The sequence below is a fragment of the Dermochelys coriacea genome, chromosome 10 (assembly GCF_009764565.3).
Source record: "Dermochelys coriacea isolate rDerCor1 chromosome 10, rDerCor1.pri.v4, whole genome shotgun sequence".
Taxonomy (NCBI): Eukaryota; Metazoa; Chordata; order Testudines; family Dermochelyidae; genus Dermochelys; species Dermochelys coriacea.
In genome coordinates, this window is record NC_050077.1 from 2140425 (window position 1) to 2156751 (window position 16327).

Sequence of the window (16327 nt, forward strand, 5' to 3'; positions counted from 1 at the left end):
GTGGGCACCTCACTTAGGTCTCAGGGCTATAATTATCACCATTCTCAGGTTGGAATTTTGTGATTCACTCCCTCCAGATCTTGGCATCTTAGACTGCAGACTTCTGTGATTCACTGATCCTCTCAGCAGGTCTGACTTCAGCTCAGCTCCTGCAGTCAATGACAAGCTTATTCAGTGACCAGCCAGCCTTTCATAAGAACATAAGAATGGCCATATTGCATCAGACCAAAGGTTCATCCAGCCCAGTATCCTGTCTACCGACAGTGGCCAATACCAGGTGCCCCAGAGAGAGTGAACCTAACAGGTAATGATCTAGTGATCTCTCTCCTGCCATCCACCCTCCACCACAAACAGAGGCTAGGGACACCATTCCTTGCCCATCCTGGCTAATAGCCATTAATGGACTTAACCTCCATGAATTTATCCAGTTCTCTTTTAAACCTTGTTATAGTCCTAGCCTTCATAACCTCCTCAGGCAAGGAGTTCCACAGATTGACTGTGCTCTGAGTGAAGAAGAACTTTCCTTTTATTTGTTTTAAACCTGCTGCCCATTAATTTCATTTGGTAGCCCCTAGTTCTTGTATTATGGGAACAAGTAAATAACTTTTCCTTATTCAGTTTCTCCACATCACTCATGATTTTATAGACCTCTATCATATCCCCCCTTAGTCTCCTCTTTTCCAAGCTGAAAAGTCCACGCCTCTTTAATCTGTCCTCATATGGGACCTGTTCCAAACCCCTAATCATTTTAGTTGCCCTTTTCTGAACCTTTTCTAATGCCAGTATATCTTTTTTGAGATGTGGGGGCCACATCTGTATGCAGTATTCAAGATGTGGGCGTACCATGGATTTATATAAGGGCAATAAGATATTCTCTGTCTTATTCTCTATCCCTTTTTTAACGATTCTTAACATCCCGTTTGCTTTTTTGACTGCCGCTGCACAATGTGTGGACGTCTTCAGAGAACTATCCACGATGACTTCAAGATCTTTCTCCTGATTAGTTGTAGCTAAATTAGCCCCCATCATATTGTATGTATAGTTGGGGTTATTTTTTCTAACATGCATTACTTTACATTTATCCACATTACATTTCATTTGCCATTTTGTTGCCCAGTCACTTAGTTTTGTGAGATCTTTCTGAAGTTCTTCACAGTCTGCTTTGGTCTTAACTATCTTGAACAGTTTAGTATCATCTGCAAACTTTGCCACCTCACTGTTTACCCCTTTCTCCAGATCATTTAGCAAAGCAAAATGCATAAAGCAAAGTACTATTTATTCAGAACAAAAGCATTTCAGAGGAACGATATCTTAAAAGCAATAAACTATGTATACACACCACTGGTGTACCAGGTAACTATCTTCCACTGAAAGAAAAGAAGTACTTGTGGCACCTTAGAGACTAACAAATTTATTTGAGCATAAGCTTTCCGATGAAGTGAGCTGTAGCTCACGAAAGCTTATGCTCAAATAAATTTGTTAGTCTCTAAGGTGCCACAAGTACTCCTTTTCTTTTTGCGAATACAGACTAACACGGCTGCTACTCTGAAACCTATCTTCCACTGGGAAACCCTGGCAGGTTTGAAAGCACTTCAGGTCCTCCCACAGGACTTGTTTCTGGTCACAATCTCATGTCTGTCAGTTCTCGGATGGAGTGCCAGATGGAGGGGTGGAGCCCTCCTCAGGTCAAGGCTGATACTTTATGCAGTTTTAAGTTCTTTGTCTTTTGAAGCCTCTTGAACTAGTCAAACCAGCCTATGCTATTTCCCGGGGGGGGGGGGGAGGGAGGGGCAGGGGCAGGGGCAAAATTTGCTACCTGTATTGGTTCGGTATTGGGGATTTGCATTAATTACCCCCCTCCTTCACTCTTTAGTTCTTGATGGAAACAATCTTTAGTTCACCCATTGAGCCAGGAATACAATCACTAACAAGCCCATAAAGATAGGTAGAACATTCATAAAGTTAATACAATCAGTAGTCTTTAAGTAGTGAATGATTCCACCAGGCTCTTGGCATCTCTCTGGGCAAGCTGTCAGTAGTAGCAGGGTCCTGGCTGTTTTGTTCAAGCCCAATCCAGCAGGTGTTCTCAGAGGCTGCCCACAGATTGGACCCTGCAGGTGAGATAAGTGGGGGATTGCCTAGTTTGAGGCTCCTGTGTCAAGGATTTAGTGGCATTAGGGGTATGCTGCAGTTGTGCCACTGTAGTATAGACACTTCCTCTTATCAACAGGTGGGGTTTTTCCATCAGTGTAGCTAATCCACTTCTCTGAGAAGCAGTAGCTACACCAACAGAAGAATTCTTCCATTGACCTAGCCACATCTACAGTGGGGGTTAGGGCGACCTGACTATGGTGCACAACAGGGCATGACGTTTTTTTACAGCCCTGAGTGACGTAGCTTGATTGACCTAAATCAGTGGCTCTCAAACTTTACAGATGCCTGATTTGTGTTGCGTACCCCCATGTTTCACCTTACTTAAAAACTACATGCTTACAAAATCAGACCATGTACAAAAGTGTCACCGCACACTGTTACTGAAAAATTGCTTACTTTCTCATTTTTACCCTATAATTATAAAATAAATCAGTGGGAATATAAATATTTTACTTACATTTCACTGTATTGTCTAAAGAACAGTCAAGTCATATGAAATGTTAGTTTGTACTGACTTCGCTAGGCTTTTTATGTAGCCTGTTGTAAAACTAGGCAGATAAATAGATGAGTTGATGTACCCGCTGGCTGACTTCTGCGTATTCCCAGGGGTACATATATCCCTGGTTGCGAACCACTGACCCAGGAGCGGATTTACCATGAAACAAACCATGCGGTGACGCAGGACCCCCAATGACGGGGGCCCGCAAAATGCAGGACAAATATCTGACAACCTGCCCCTGAGTTTTGGCTGGTGGCGCAGCAGGGCTCAGGCAGGCAGGCTACCTGCATGCCATGGCCGGTTGCCCCATACTGCTCCCAGAAGCGGATGGCTGCTGGCACCCCGCGCAGCGCATGGAGACCCACTGCCCCCCTCCCTGCAAGGGGCATGCAGAGATGTGCCAGCAGCAGGGATAAGTTGGCTCCCTCCCTGCTCTGCCTCACTCCCGGAAGCTGCCAGCCTGTCTCTGTGGCCCCTGGGATGGCAGGGGTGTGTGTCTCCACACTGCTCTTGCCCCGAGCGCTGACTCCGCAGCTCCGATTGGCTGGGAACTGTAGCCAATCGGAGCTGCGGGAGCAGCGCCTGCGGACAGGGGCAGCACCTGCAGGCAGCGGTGTGTGGAGATACTCCCGCGTAGGAGCCGCTGCCAGAAGGGGTGTGTGTGCTGATCACTTTGGGAGCCGCGCCACCTGAGGCAAGTGCCACCCACCTGCCCCCCTCCTGCACCCCAGCACAGAACCTGCACCCAAACTTTCTCCCAGAGCCCATATCTCTCACCTCTCCCACATCCGAATCCCCTGCCCCACCCCAGAGTCTGCACCCAGCACCCAAACTTCATCCCAGAGCCTGCCCGCTGCATCCCCTCCTCCACCCCAACCCCCTGCCCCAATCAATGTACCTCACTTTATTTTCATTTACTTCCCATTACTTATAATATAGGAGGAGGATGAAGAAAAAAAGAATGAAAAACCAGGAGGGTGGTGGTAAGAGAGAATGTTTTTTTTTCTTGGCTGGGTCCTGCAGAGGGGCCCCCAAAATGAAGCTGCACACAGTGCTCCACTAACTCTAAATCCGCCACTGCACTGACCTAAGTTTTAGATGCAGACCAGGCTTAGGACGTAGATGGCTTTGTGAACAGCCACCAGCAGAAATACAGTTGACAGCTGAGTGGGGCTTTTGATGATCTAAATTTTGGATTTAAGTACCTAGGTGGCAGCTGGGGAATCTAATCTTTTTCATGTGCTATAATATATATTCTTCTTACTGTATTTTTCATTCCATGCATCTGATGAAGTTGGTTTTTCCCATGAAAGTTTATGCCCAAATAAATTTGTTAGTCTCTAAGGTGCCACAAGGACGACTCGTTATTTTTGCTGATACAGACTAACACGGCTACCACTCTGAAAACTAATGTCTTTGTGGATCTAGCAGCATAGCTGATTCTAATGAAGCTTTTAACTGGTGGCCAAACTGCCCCACCGGCCACCCATCTCCTCCCTCCAGAGGTGCATGGGGCAGAGGCTAGGAGTGCGACTAGAAGTGCTTAGCTGGGCTGGGGCTTGTTGCAACAACGCAAACCCCTGCAGTCAATGTGCTTTGCTGGGGGGGCTGGTGTGAAACTCCCCAGTGTGGGCAAGATGCAGCCTATGTAACCTGTGCTCCTCTCACCCTTGCTCTACCCCCCACAGACCATAAGCTCTTGAGGCAGGACCTGGCCACACGGGAGGAGGATCCCTGTGGGGGGGGTGTGTGTAAATAATGCAGTACCTGGCCCCAGGGGAGCAGGATCCCTGCTTGGAGGGCGGGGGGGGGGTGTAATGCAGCTCCTGGCCCCAGGAGAGGAGGATCCCTGCCGGGGTGGTGGTGGAGGGGTTGGGTGTAATGCGTCCTCTGGCCCCAGGGGAGCAGGATCCCTGGGGGGTGGGTGGGGTGGGTGTAATGCAGCCCCTGCCCCAGGGGAGCAGGATTCCTGCAGGGGATTGGGTGTAGTGTAGACCCTGGCCCTGGGGGAGCAGGATACCTGCAAGGGGGGATGCAGCCCCTGGCCCCAGGGGAGCAGAATCCCTTGGGGGGGGGGCTGTAATGCAGCCCTTGGCCCCAGGGGAGCAGGATCCCTGTGGGGGGGGATGTGTGTAATGCAGCCCCTGGCCCCAGGGGAGCAGGATCCCTGTGGGGGGGGTGTAATGCAGCCCCTGGCCCCAAGGGAGGATCCCTGCGGGGGGGTGTAATACAGCCCCAAGGGAGGATCCCTGCGAGGGGGGGGGGGTAATGCATCCCCTGGACCCAGGGGAGGATCCCTGCGGGGGCGGGGGCAGTAATGCAGCCCTTGGCCCCAGGGGAGCAGGATCCCTGCGGGGAGTGTGTATAATGCAGCCCCTGGCCCCAGGAGAGCAGGATCCTTGCGGGGGGTGTATGTAATGCAGCCCCTGGCCCCAGGAGAGCAGGATCCCTGCGGGGGGTGTGTGTAATGCAGCCCCAGGGGAGGATCCCTGCGGGGGGGGGTGTAATGCAGCCCCTGGCCCCAGGAGAGCAGGATCCCTGCGGGGGGTGTGTGTAATGCAGACCCAGGGGAGGATCCCTGCGGGGGGGGGTGTAATGCAGCCCTTGGCCGTAGGGGAGCAGGATCCCTGTGGGGGGTGTGTGTAATGCAGCCCCAAGGGAGGATCCCTGCGGGGGGGGTGTAATGCAGCCCTTGGCCCTAGGGGAGCAGGATTCCTGCGGGGGGGGGGTGTAATGCAGCCCTTGGCCCTAGGGGAGCAGGATCCCTGCGGGGGGGGGGTAAAGCAGCCCCTGGCCCCAGGAGAGCAGGATCCTTGTGGGGGGGGTAATGCAGCCCAAAGGGAGGATCCCTGCGGGGGGGGGTGTAATGCAGCCCCTGGCCCCAGGAGAGCAGGATCCTTGTGGGGGGGGTAATGCAGCCCCAAGGGAGGATCCCTGCGGGGGGGGTGTAATGCAGCCCTTGGCCCTAGGGGAGCAGGATCCCTGCGGGTGGTGTGTGTAATGTAGCCCCTGGCCCCAGGAGAGCAGGATCCTTGTGGGGGGGGGTAATGCAGCCCCAGGGGAGGATCCGTGCGGGGGGGTGTGTAATGCAGCCCTTGGCCCTAGGGGAGCAGGATCCCTGCGGGGGTGTGTGTGTAATGCAGCCCCTGGCCCCAGGAGAGCAGGATCCTTGTGGGGGGGTAATGCAGCCCCAGGGGAGGATCCGTGCGGGGGGGTGTGTAATGCAGCCCTTGGCCCTAGGGGAGAAGGATCCCTGCGGGGGGTGTGTGTAATGCAGCCCCTGGCCCCAGGAGAGCAGGATCCTTGTGGGGGGGTAATGCAGCCCCAGGAGAGGATCCCTGCGGGGGGTGTGTAATGCAGCCCTTGGCCCTAGGGGAGCAGGATCCCTGCGGGGGGTGTGTGTAATGCAGCCCCAGGGGAGGATCTCTGCGGGGGGGGTTGTAATGCAGCCCTTGGCCCTAGGGGAGCAGGATCCCTGCGGGGGGTGTGTGTAATGCAGCCCCTGGCCCCAGGAGAGCAGGATCCTTGTGGGGGGGGTAATGCAGCCCCAGGGGAGGATCCGTGCGGGGGTGTGTGTAATGCAGCCCTTGGCCCTAGGGGAGCAGGATCCCTGCGGGGGGGTGTGTGTAATGCAGCCCCTGGCCCCAGGAGAGCAGGATCCTTGTGGGGGGGGTAATGCAGCCCCAGGGGAGGATCCGTGCGGGGGGGTGTGTAATGCAGCCCTTGGCCCTAGGGGAGCAGGATCCCTGCGGGGGGGTGTGTGTAATGCAGCCCCTGGCCCCAGGAGAGCAGGATCCTTGTGGGGGGGGGTAATGCAGCCCCAGGGGAGGATCCGTGCGGGGGGGGGTGTAATGCAGCCCTTGGCCCTAGGGGAGCAGGATCCCTGCGGGGGGTGTGTGTAATGCAGCCCCTGGCCCCAGGAGAGCAGGATCCTTGTGGGGGGGTAATGCAGCCCCAGGGGAGGATCCCTGCGGGGGGGGGTGTAATGCAGCCCTTGGCCCTAGGGGAGCAGGATCCCTGCGGGGGGTGTGTGTAATGCAGCCCCAGGGGAGCATCCCTGCGGGGGGGTGTGTAATGCAGCCCTTGGCCCTAGGGGAGCAGGATCCCTGCGGGGGGGGGGGGGTGTAATGCAGCCCCTGGCCCCAGGAGAGCAGGATCCTTGTGGGGGGGTAATGCAGCCCCAGGGGAGGATCCGTGCGGGGGGGTGTGTAATGCAGCCCTTGGCCCTAGGGGAGCAGGATCCCTGCGGGGGGTGTGTGTAATGCAGCCCCTGGCCCCAGGAGAGCAGGATCCTTGTGGGGGGGGTAATGCAGCCCCAGGGGAGGATCCGTGCGGGGGGGTGTGTAATGCAGCCCTTGGCCCTAGGGGAGCAGGATCGCTGCGGGGGGGTGTGTGTAATGCAGCCCCTGGCCCCAGGAGAGCAGGATCCTTGTGGGGGGGTAATGCAGCCCCAGGGGAGGATCCGTGCGGGGGGGGTGTAATGCAGCCCTTGGCCCTAGGGGAGAAGGATCCCTGCGGGGGGTGTGTGTAATGCAGCCCCTGGCCCCAGGAGAGCAGGATCCTTGTGGGGGGGGGGTAATGCAGCCCCAGGGGAGGATCCCTGTGGGGGGGTGTGTAATGCAGCCCTTGGCCCAAGGGGAGCAGGATCCCTGCGGGGGGTGTGTGTAATGCAGCCCCAGGGGAGGATCTCTGCGGGGGGGGTTGTAATGCAGCCCTTGGCCCTAGGGGAGCAGGATCCCTGCGGGGGGTGTGTGTAATGCAGCCCCTGGCCCCAGGAGAGCAGGATCCTTGTGGGGGGGGTAATGCAGCCCCAGGGGAGGATCCGTGCGGGGGTGTGTGTAATGCAGCCCTTGGCCCTAGGGGAGCAGGATCCCTGCGGGGGGGTGTGTGTAATGCAGCCCCTGGCCCCAGGAGAGCAGGATCCTTGTGGGGGGGGTAATGCAGCCCCAGGGGAGGATCCGTGCGGGGGGGTGTGTAATGCAGCCCTTGGCCCTAGGGGAGCAGAATCCCTGCGGGGGTGTGTGTGTAATGCAGCCCCTGGCCCCAGGAGAGCAGGATCCTTGTGGGGGGGGGGTAATGCAGCCCCAGGGGAGGATCCGTGCGGGGGGGGGTGTAATGCAGCCCTTGGCCCTAGGGGAGCAGGATCCCTGCGGGGGGTGTGTGTAATGCAGCCCCTGGCCCCAGGAGAGCAGGATCCTTGTGGGGGGGTAATGCAGCCCCAGGGGAGGATCCCTGCGGGGGGGGGGTGTAATGCAGCCCTTGGCCCTAGGGGAGCAGGATCCCTGCGGGGGGTGTGTGTAATGCAGCCCCAGGGGAGCATCCCTGCGGGGGGGTGTGTAATGCAGCCCTTGGCCCTAGGGGAGCAGGATCCCTGCGGGGGGGGGGGTGTGTAATGCAGCCCCTGGCCCCAGGAGAGCAGGATCCTTGTGGGGGGGGTAATGCAGCCCCAGGGGAGGATCCGTGCGGGGGGGTGTGTAATGCAGCCCTTGGCCCTAGGGGAGCAGGATCCCTGCGGGGGGTGTGTGTAATGCAGCCCCTGGCCCCAGGAGAGCAGGATCCTTGTCGGGGGGGTAATGCAGCCCCAGGGGAGGATCCGTGCGGGGGGGTGTGTAATGCAGCCCTTGGCCCTAGGGGAGCAGGATCGCTGCGGGGGGGTGTGTGTAATGCAGCCCCTGGCCCCAGGAGAGCAGGATCCTTGTGGGGGGGTAATGCAGCCCCAGGGGAGGATCCGTGCGGGGGGGGTGTGTAATGCAGCCCTTGGCCCTAGGGGAGCAGGATCCCTGCGGGGGTGTGTGTGTAATGCAGCCCCAGGGGAGGATCCCTGCGGGGGGGGGTGTAATGCAGCCCTTGGCCCTAGGGGAGCAGGATCCCTGCGGGGGGGTGTGTGTAATGCAGCCCCAGGGGAGGATCCCTGCGGGGGGGGGTGTAATGCAGCCCTTGGCCCTAGGGGAGCAGGATCCCTGCGGGGGGTGTGTGTAATGCAGCCCCTGGCCCCAGGAGAGCAGGATCCTTGTGGGGGGGGTAATGCAGCCCCAGGGGAGGATCCGTGCGGGGGGGGTGTGTAATGCAGCCCTTGGCCCTAGGGGAGCAGGATCGCTGCGGGGGGGTGTGTGTAATGCAGCCCCTGGCCCCAGGAGAGCAGGATCCTTGTGGGGGGGTAATGCAGCCCCAGGGGAGGATCCGTGCGGGGGGGGTGTAATGCAGCCCTTGGCCCTAGGGGAGAAGGATCCCTGCGGGGGGTGTGTGTAATGCAGCCCCTGGCCCCAGGAGAGCAGGATCCTTGTGGGGGGGTAATGCAGCCCCAGGGGAGGATCCGTGCGGGGGGGGTGTGTAATGCAGCCCTTGGCCCTAGGGGAGCAGGATCCCTGCGGGGGGGGGTGTGTAATGCAGCCCCAGGGGAGGATCCCTGCGGGGGGGGGGGTGTAATGCAGCCCTTGGCCCTAGGGGAGCAGGATCCCTGCGGGGGGGGTAATGCAGCCCCAGGGGAGGATCCGTGCGGGGGTGTGTGTCATGCAGCCCCTGGCCCCAAGGGAGCAGGCAGGACCAGCTCTAGGCACCAGCAAAGCAAGCACGGGCTTGGGGGGCACAATTCCAGGGGCAGCGTTCCCGCCCCCCCTTTTCTTTGCGTGGCTTGGGCAGTTGCGCTCTCGGAGCTTGGGGCGGCAAAAAACCTAGAGCCGGCCCTGGGGGCAGAGAGCGGGTGAGGCTGCGCGCGCATCTCTCCGCCCCCGCCCGCCAGGGGGCGCTGCCGGCCGCTCGCTGCCCCGCCGCGCGCGGGGCAGGCCGGGATATCTGCGGGCCGCGCGCGGGGCAGGCCGGGATATCTGCGGGCCGCGCGGTGCATGCTGGGGAGCAGGACGCCATGGCCGCCCGTGTCCTGTCGGCCCGTGTCCGCCGCCTCCTGCCCCGGCTGCCCCCGCCCGCGGCCCCTCGCTCCGGCCCCCGCCCCGCCCCCCTCAGCGCCCTCTGCCGCCGCCGGCCGCCCGCCCCCGCCGCGCCGGGCCCCCAGGTGAGGCTGGGCCCGCGCTCGGGGTCAGCGGGGCCGGAGCCTGGCGGGGCCCCGGGACGCGCCGCCCCCCCCGGCCTGCCCGGCTGCGGAGCCGCGCGGCGGGCGGGGCCGGGGGCGCGGGGAGCTCCCCGGCCAGAGGTGACCCTGGGCCCGGCCGAGGCGCCCCGGGTCCGAGCTGCCCGGGGCTCGGCCGCGCTGCTCAGGCGGCGCCGCTGGCTCCGGCGCGGCCCCGGCCGGGGGCTGCTCTGCTCGGGGTCTCGCCGGCCCGACAGGGAGCCTGGCAAGGCCCCTCCCGGCCCCAGGTCAGGGCAGCGAGTCGAGCCCTGCACGTCGGCGGGCGGCAGCGTCCTGTCCGCGCAGGGCTCTAGTCGTCCGGCTCGCCGGAGTTGTCGTGGCGTTACCCTGGCCCAGGCTGGCGGAAGGGGTAAACCCCAAAGCGTTCGGTTTTACAAGCCAAGCTCGTACGTACCCGTGATGAGGGTGAAACCTTCGTGGCCGGTGTGAAGGTGGATTATCCCACCCTTCCCAGCTGCAGCACTTCCAGCACCATCCTGGGAAGCCTCTGGCGCTAACCAGCCTTGGGGACAAGATACTTCTCCAGGTGGACCTCGGGGCTGGGCCATGTGCTACTTCCCACGTTCCTAGCTAGAGCGGAGACTGCTCCACTTTTCAGCTGTGGGCAGTGTGGCTTCTCCATCCCTAGCTCCTGTGTGCAGGCCCCCATGTCCTGGTTGTCCTCTTTTCTGGCTGGCGGGAGCAGAGGCCTGCTCTGTCCAAGAGGAGCTTGTTAGAGCCATGCTGCTGTTTCCCGTTCTCCCATTTGGGGTTGAGCCTAATGCCTACCCCATCTTGATGGCTGATTATGGAGTTCTCTTATCACAGAGAACTCATTTCAGAGGGGTCACCGTGTTAGTCTGTATCAGCGCAAAAAACAAGGAGTATTTGTGGCACCTTAAAGACTAACACATTTATTTGGGTATAAGCTTTCGTGGGCTAATTGTCTACCACCTTCAGAGATTGCCTGGACAGGGTTTTGTCCGGTTTACAAAAGGGAAGGTGTAATTCTAAAAGAGAGGCTCCTGCCTCAGAGTCAGACTGGTGCTGTGCAGGCCCCTTCACTCTCAGGGACTCTGTGAAAGGTCTCTTCATACATGTTGTATTTATGCGCAGGTTGTCCTGGAGGTTTTGTAAAGAATTCCTGTGCTTTTCCTGTAGGTCTCTGGTACGTTACAGTTGTGTCGCCATTATTCAGACTTGCCACCTCTTACTCTGGAGAGTATCAAGGAGCGTGTTCTGTATGTCTTGAAGTTGTATGATAAGGTAGATCCAGAAAAGGTAAGCTATAGACACTGTTTCAATTCAGATTGCCCGTTTTTCAGTAGATGGAGGAAAACAGTTATGGTAACAAGTGGAGTTGCTCCTCCAGGCCAACATAAAAGAAGGGGGACCCAAACCTACCTGTGGGTGCCTTGCAGAAGGATACAGTCTGTAATTCTGCAGCATGGGGGAGGGGGGGTGTAATTCTATAGCATGTATGCTCACAAACTGATATGCTATAACAGATGAGTGGTGACAAGGTCCAGGAAGTTAAGGCTTTTGGATTAATAAACCAAGTCAGCATCCAGGGGCAGTCAGGAAACAGGAAATTCTGTTTCTCTGAACAGTTACTGTTAATGGAGCAGTTTTTCATCTCAAGAAAGATGTTAAGAGACTGCTTAGTAGTCAAATTGCCCCTTCATATGTTAGCTTTTATTTTATTTTCTTTAAGAGAAATTAGTTATTTTGAAGTCTTGACAAGCCTTAGTTATGTGGATAATGACATGTGTTGACTAGATAGAGAAATTCGTATCTCTTCAGTTAAAAAAATGTTTGGCAGAGGGACAGTAAAGGCCAAAACCACCGGGTTTTCTGGCATCTCTAGGCTGTAAACTCCAAGTGGAGGCGCTTCCGGATATTCTGACTTTTCCTACCCTAGTGAAATGTCTGCAATCAGTTTTATTGTATTTTTGTTTGGCTTTTCTCCCAGCTCACAGTAACTGCCCACTTCATGAAAGACCTGGGCTTGGACAGTTTAGATCAAGTGGAGATCATCATGGCCATGGAAGATGAATTTGGTAACTGAAGTTTGTGATGTCTGTTCTCCTTGTCCTTCCTTATAGAGTGGAAGGATTGTCCAGTGGTTAGGGGGCTAGCCTAGGACTTGGGAGAACTAGCTTCAAAATCTGCTTTACCACCAGCTTCTGTGTGACCTTGGCAAGTCACTTAGCTCTGCCTCGGTTCTAATCTGTACAACGTGGATAATATTTCCCTACCTCCCAGTGGTGGTGTGAGGATAAATATACTAAGGATTGTGAGATGCTCAGTTGCTATGGTGATGGGGGCCATATAGATATTTAAGACAGATCTGCTGTTGCCTTGAATGGCCCCCGAAATGTGCTTATTGCAAACAAAGCCTTAGTTCTTTTATTTCCATAAGCTCAGTATGAATATTTAATGTTGACTAACTTCCATAACCCAAAGAAAGCTGTTTCACTCTCAGTGAGCAATGTAAGTATCTCTAACTCTCGGGGATTTACATTTTATCATTGTGGCTTCTGCACCTCTTGTCTGAAGTGTAAATTAAGGTTTCCATGGCTTCAGTGTAAAGCAGTTTGGTGCACCTTCAAGTCTCTGCCTCAAAACTTTCCTCGGGAATTAGCTGTAATGTGGCATGGCTAGGAGCCGACAAAGCATTCAGGGTAATTAAATGCAAATGAGTACTCCAGACATTTCATTTTGCATCAAGACTGCTGTCCAATACATCCACCATTCTCTTCTGTGTGCTCTGGATGTGAGAATTGTATTAGACTTCTCCAAACTTAGCTTCTAACAATTCTTTAATCTTTTCATCTGCATATAAATCCCAATTGTTAAAAAAATAAAATAAAATAAACATGTAGTAGAACATGTACACTTTAATTGGAGGCATTCTGACTTGCACATTGCCCAGATATATTTAATTTAATCACTGCACTTGTTTACATGGGTTGGGGGGTTAACTTGCAGCTAGCAGGACTAGAAAAAGAAAAGCCAGAATTTTCTAGAAAATGTTGTAGTGATCAGTTCTACTGTTTCAAGTCCCAGCAGGCTCTAACCTGGTGAACTTTGTAGAATTTTTAAAAGCTACTTGCTGTAATGACACTAGATAGAAGACTGTGAAACAAACTGTGGTGCTTTGGGTTGTCCCTTGCATGAAACTAGCCCACTGCCTTGCCATCTCACAGCTATTGCACATCAAAGTTGGTTTCAGAGCTCTGGGACTCCAGTAGAAGCTTGAGCTGTGCTTGGAAGGGCACTGACTCTGTTAGTGAGGCTTCACAATTTGCAGGAACTGCTAATTCTGCCTGATGCCTCTTGCATAATTTTCTGTTGCTGGGTAAGGCACAACAGGCTTTGAAACGCAGCTTGAGTCTATGTCTGTGCCGCTGAACAATGACCCCTGCCCGTGTGTTGCCCACAGAGCCAAGGCACAGGCATCTGAGTTTGCATTATGATTTCTCTCTTTCTGCTGTTTCCACTATTACACACTAAGCATGTGCTTCTCTTCCAGGGTTTGAAATTCCTGACACGGAAGCAGAAAAGCTAATGTGTCCACAAGAGATTGTAGATTACATTGCAGATAAGAAGGATGTGTATGAATAAAGACATTTCTTTGAAGCAGAGTAAGTAGAAATTTACTTTTATGTAAGTGGCAATAATGGCCAGGCAGTGTAAAATGAGAACTACCTTCTTCCTATACTGTATAATGGTAATCAATGCTATGTCATAGGCAAGGTGTTGAGACGGGATCTAGCCCAGATTTTGGTGGCAGATGGCAAGTCTGCTGCCATGGTGAAATGAGCTTGTTGCCTCAGCCCAGTTCCCAGCTGTATATGTCGGGGGAAATAGCAGCACAAACTGGTCCCCTTGTTGCAGTGCCAAGAACTGAATGCTGCCTATGCACCCCTCTCTCCCCACATCCGGACTGAGGAGCATGGCATGGCAGTGTGGGGGAAGCATGCACAGCTGCTCCTGCTGCTTTATCTGTGCCATGAATGGAGATGGTAAGCTCACCAGAGCTAAGGCCCTGTCACTGATTCCCTGGCTTCCTTTGGCAGTGCTGTTCCATGCTGGTCAGGTGTCCTTGTCAGTTCCCTTTTATTGAACATTTTAGTTTTAAGGTAACTTTTGAGCTCTGAAATACCAAATCTGTGTGGCTTTTTTTTTAACAGGAAGTTCTCTATCGTGAAGACTGGGATTATATCAGCGGTTGTGTGAATGTAAGCGCACATTACTGTACCATTGCTGCAGTACTTCTGTTGGACATTGTATTTAACGGTCGTCTAAATATGTATTGGTCTTTAAAAAAAATAAATATATAAGACCATTATTATCTTGGTGATTTTGTTCTACAATCCTTTTGTCAATGGTCCAGATTAATTATTTTTAATGTACAAGTCTCCAGCAATTCTTAAAGTGCTAATCTTTTCTTTGGGAAAATGTTATGGCTCCTAAATATTTAGGTGAGTGGTAGGCCATGCTATAACTATTCTAGGCCTTCAGCATCTGGGTTCAAGGTAGCTCCTCCAAAGTTTGGAAAAGCTCTTGGTGTATATCCTCAGAACACTGTACAGGTGTAGTGTCACCATGCATTTGACTGCTAGTCCCATGGCTCTGGGTTTATTCTGCTGCTTGGGATGGCCTGTGGATCCCTGTCCTGAGGGTCTGTGACTGATTTTAGCTGCTACTAAAACAGCCATGGTACTAAACAAGTAGTTGGTCTTGCACAGAAAGCTCCCATCTTCCCACTGCCCCCGTGCAGTGTTAAATAAGATGCTTTACTAAGCACAGTTAGGATGCAGTAGTTTAAGGTTAACATCCTGTGCCTGGCAGTGAAATTTAAATCGTATCCCCCTGTTTTGTAGAACTATATGTATAAAGACTTTATTATGTCTAACCCATACTAGAGGGCTTCAGCATGTGCTCATAACAGCTTTGTATGAGGTCTTGTCCAAATCCAAGCCTGCTGCCTGTATGTGATAAAAGCATCTCCTAAGTCTGGCCACATAGACAATAAAGAATAAAATGACTCACTGAATAGGAGCTGCGGTTGACACCAAGACCACTGTAGGTAACCCTGTAATGAGCCCACAGTTTCAGAATGCCCAGAGATGGGTCTTATACTATTGTCTGTACACTTTGTATTTAAATTGGCTTATTAAAAGAACTTGTACTCTCTACTGCCTGAGTGATCATTTTCCCTTTTATGGCTCGGTAAGCTCAGTATCTGCTTTCTTTCCCATAAACCCAATTCTTTCCCACTGTTTAATGTGTTTAATAAATAAACTTGTGTTAAAAGTAAATGTTAGTTTCAAAATGATTGTACTTACCTGATAGAAAATAAAGGGAATGATTTTCTTGCTACTGAAATGCAGAATAGGATCAGTGCTACTGTCAACCTAACTAATCTCAGCATTAGGGGCTTGTTTTAAATCTCTCCCAAGACAGAGCTGAACGTTATTGTTGGACACTACATAGATTTTTCCTCTGACCTAAGAACTGCTTTTATCTGTCACAGGGGCACCACCAGGCTGAGAGCCAAGAAAGCGTCATCTGATTATATATTTTCCTCTGAAATTCAGGATGGTAGGCGGCTGGAAAATAAACTGGAGCCTACGCCTGCCCCACATGCGTTCCTTAACTGTGTAGGTGTTTGTTTTCACAGCTTGCTATCTCAAACTGTATTTCAGCTTTACAATTTTGTGTCAGACTGAACTCTTAGCCAGCTGGGACTTGCTCTGCCTGAAGCTGGTTATGGCTCAAACGGCATTTGTCCCCTGAAAGGGTTGTTGAAGAGACTAAGGGATTTTACAGTTACAGAGGACCTTTCATTCCAAAGCACTTCTGTAACTAACTAGACTGCATACAAGGACATGGCTTTACTGAAATGCAGCCACTTAGAGGGCAGCAGCTGTTTAACAAACCATCTGATGAAGTGAGCTGTAGCTCACGAAAGCTTATGCGCAAATAAATTTGTTAGTCTCTAAGGTGCCACGAGTCCTCCTTTTCTTTTTGTGAATACAGACTAACACGGCTGCTACTCTGAAACCCATCCTATGTATGAGGTTTAGGACAGAAGGTGAAGGAAGCAGGCTCCACCTGCAACTTCAGGGGGAATTTAGAGAAGTGGAATACAGTGAGCCCAAATGGATGTTACCTAAGGCACGTATGCCAGCATTCCTGTCACAAAGCATGAAAATAAAAAGATTGGCAGCAGCTGTCCTACAGCTGTGACAAGTCCTGTTTGTAGCAGTCTGCCTTCCAGCACCTGGGATTAAATCTTTAGGTCATGTACAGCTAGATCAACACAATCTATAATGACTTTTCCCTAGTGGCAGGGAAGCTGCATGTGCTGTACCTAAAATGGTCCTCAAAAGCCCAGGCCTGCTTAAAAGCCCCTGTTACCAGGACCAGTGCTGGGTCTATGGTATAATGGCTTCAAGGGTCTCACCATGCATTGGTACAATCACTGTTCGCGGTGGCTCCAAAATGGTGCCACTGCATCACCACCCTTGCTTCCTTTAGATGGTGGTGTTTTCCTTGGACGTTTCCTGCCCAGCGACTGCCTCTGCTTAGCAGCTGAGATT

The 16327-nt window shown here is 53.6% G+C and overlaps 1 protein-coding gene across 1 annotated transcript; it reads left to right on the top strand.

The window, feature by feature from the left end:
- Positions 1-9500: 9500 nt before the first annotated feature.
- On the top strand, positions 9501-14070 carry NDUFAB1 (NADH:ubiquinone oxidoreductase subunit AB1). Its single transcript, XM_038419152.2, has 5 exons — positions 9501-9662; positions 10878-10997; positions 11689-11776; positions 13252-13363; positions 13913-14070. The coding sequence occupies exons 1-4, from the start codon at positions 9516-9518 to the stop codon at positions 13341-13343; spliced, it is 447 nt and encodes a 148-aa protein (XP_038275080.1). The 5' UTR covers positions 9501-9515; the 3' UTR covers positions 13344-13363; positions 13913-14070.
- Positions 14071-16327: the final 2257 nt, after the last annotated feature.

Bases quoted from the DNA above. Each gene is read 5' to 3' on its own strand.
- NDUFAB1 (XM_038419152.2), top strand. From the start codon at position 9,516: ATGGCCGCCCGTGTCCTGTCGGCCCGTGTCCGCCGCCTCCTGCCCCGG. The intron at 9,663-10,877 runs GTGAGGCTGGGC...CTTTTCCTGTAG, and splicing joins CCGCCGCGCCGGGCCCCCAG to GTCTCTGGTACGTTACAGTT. The intron at 11,777-13,251 runs GTAACTGAAGTT...CTTCTCTTCCAG, and splicing joins GGCCATGGAAGATGAATTTG to GGTTTGAAATTCCTGACACG.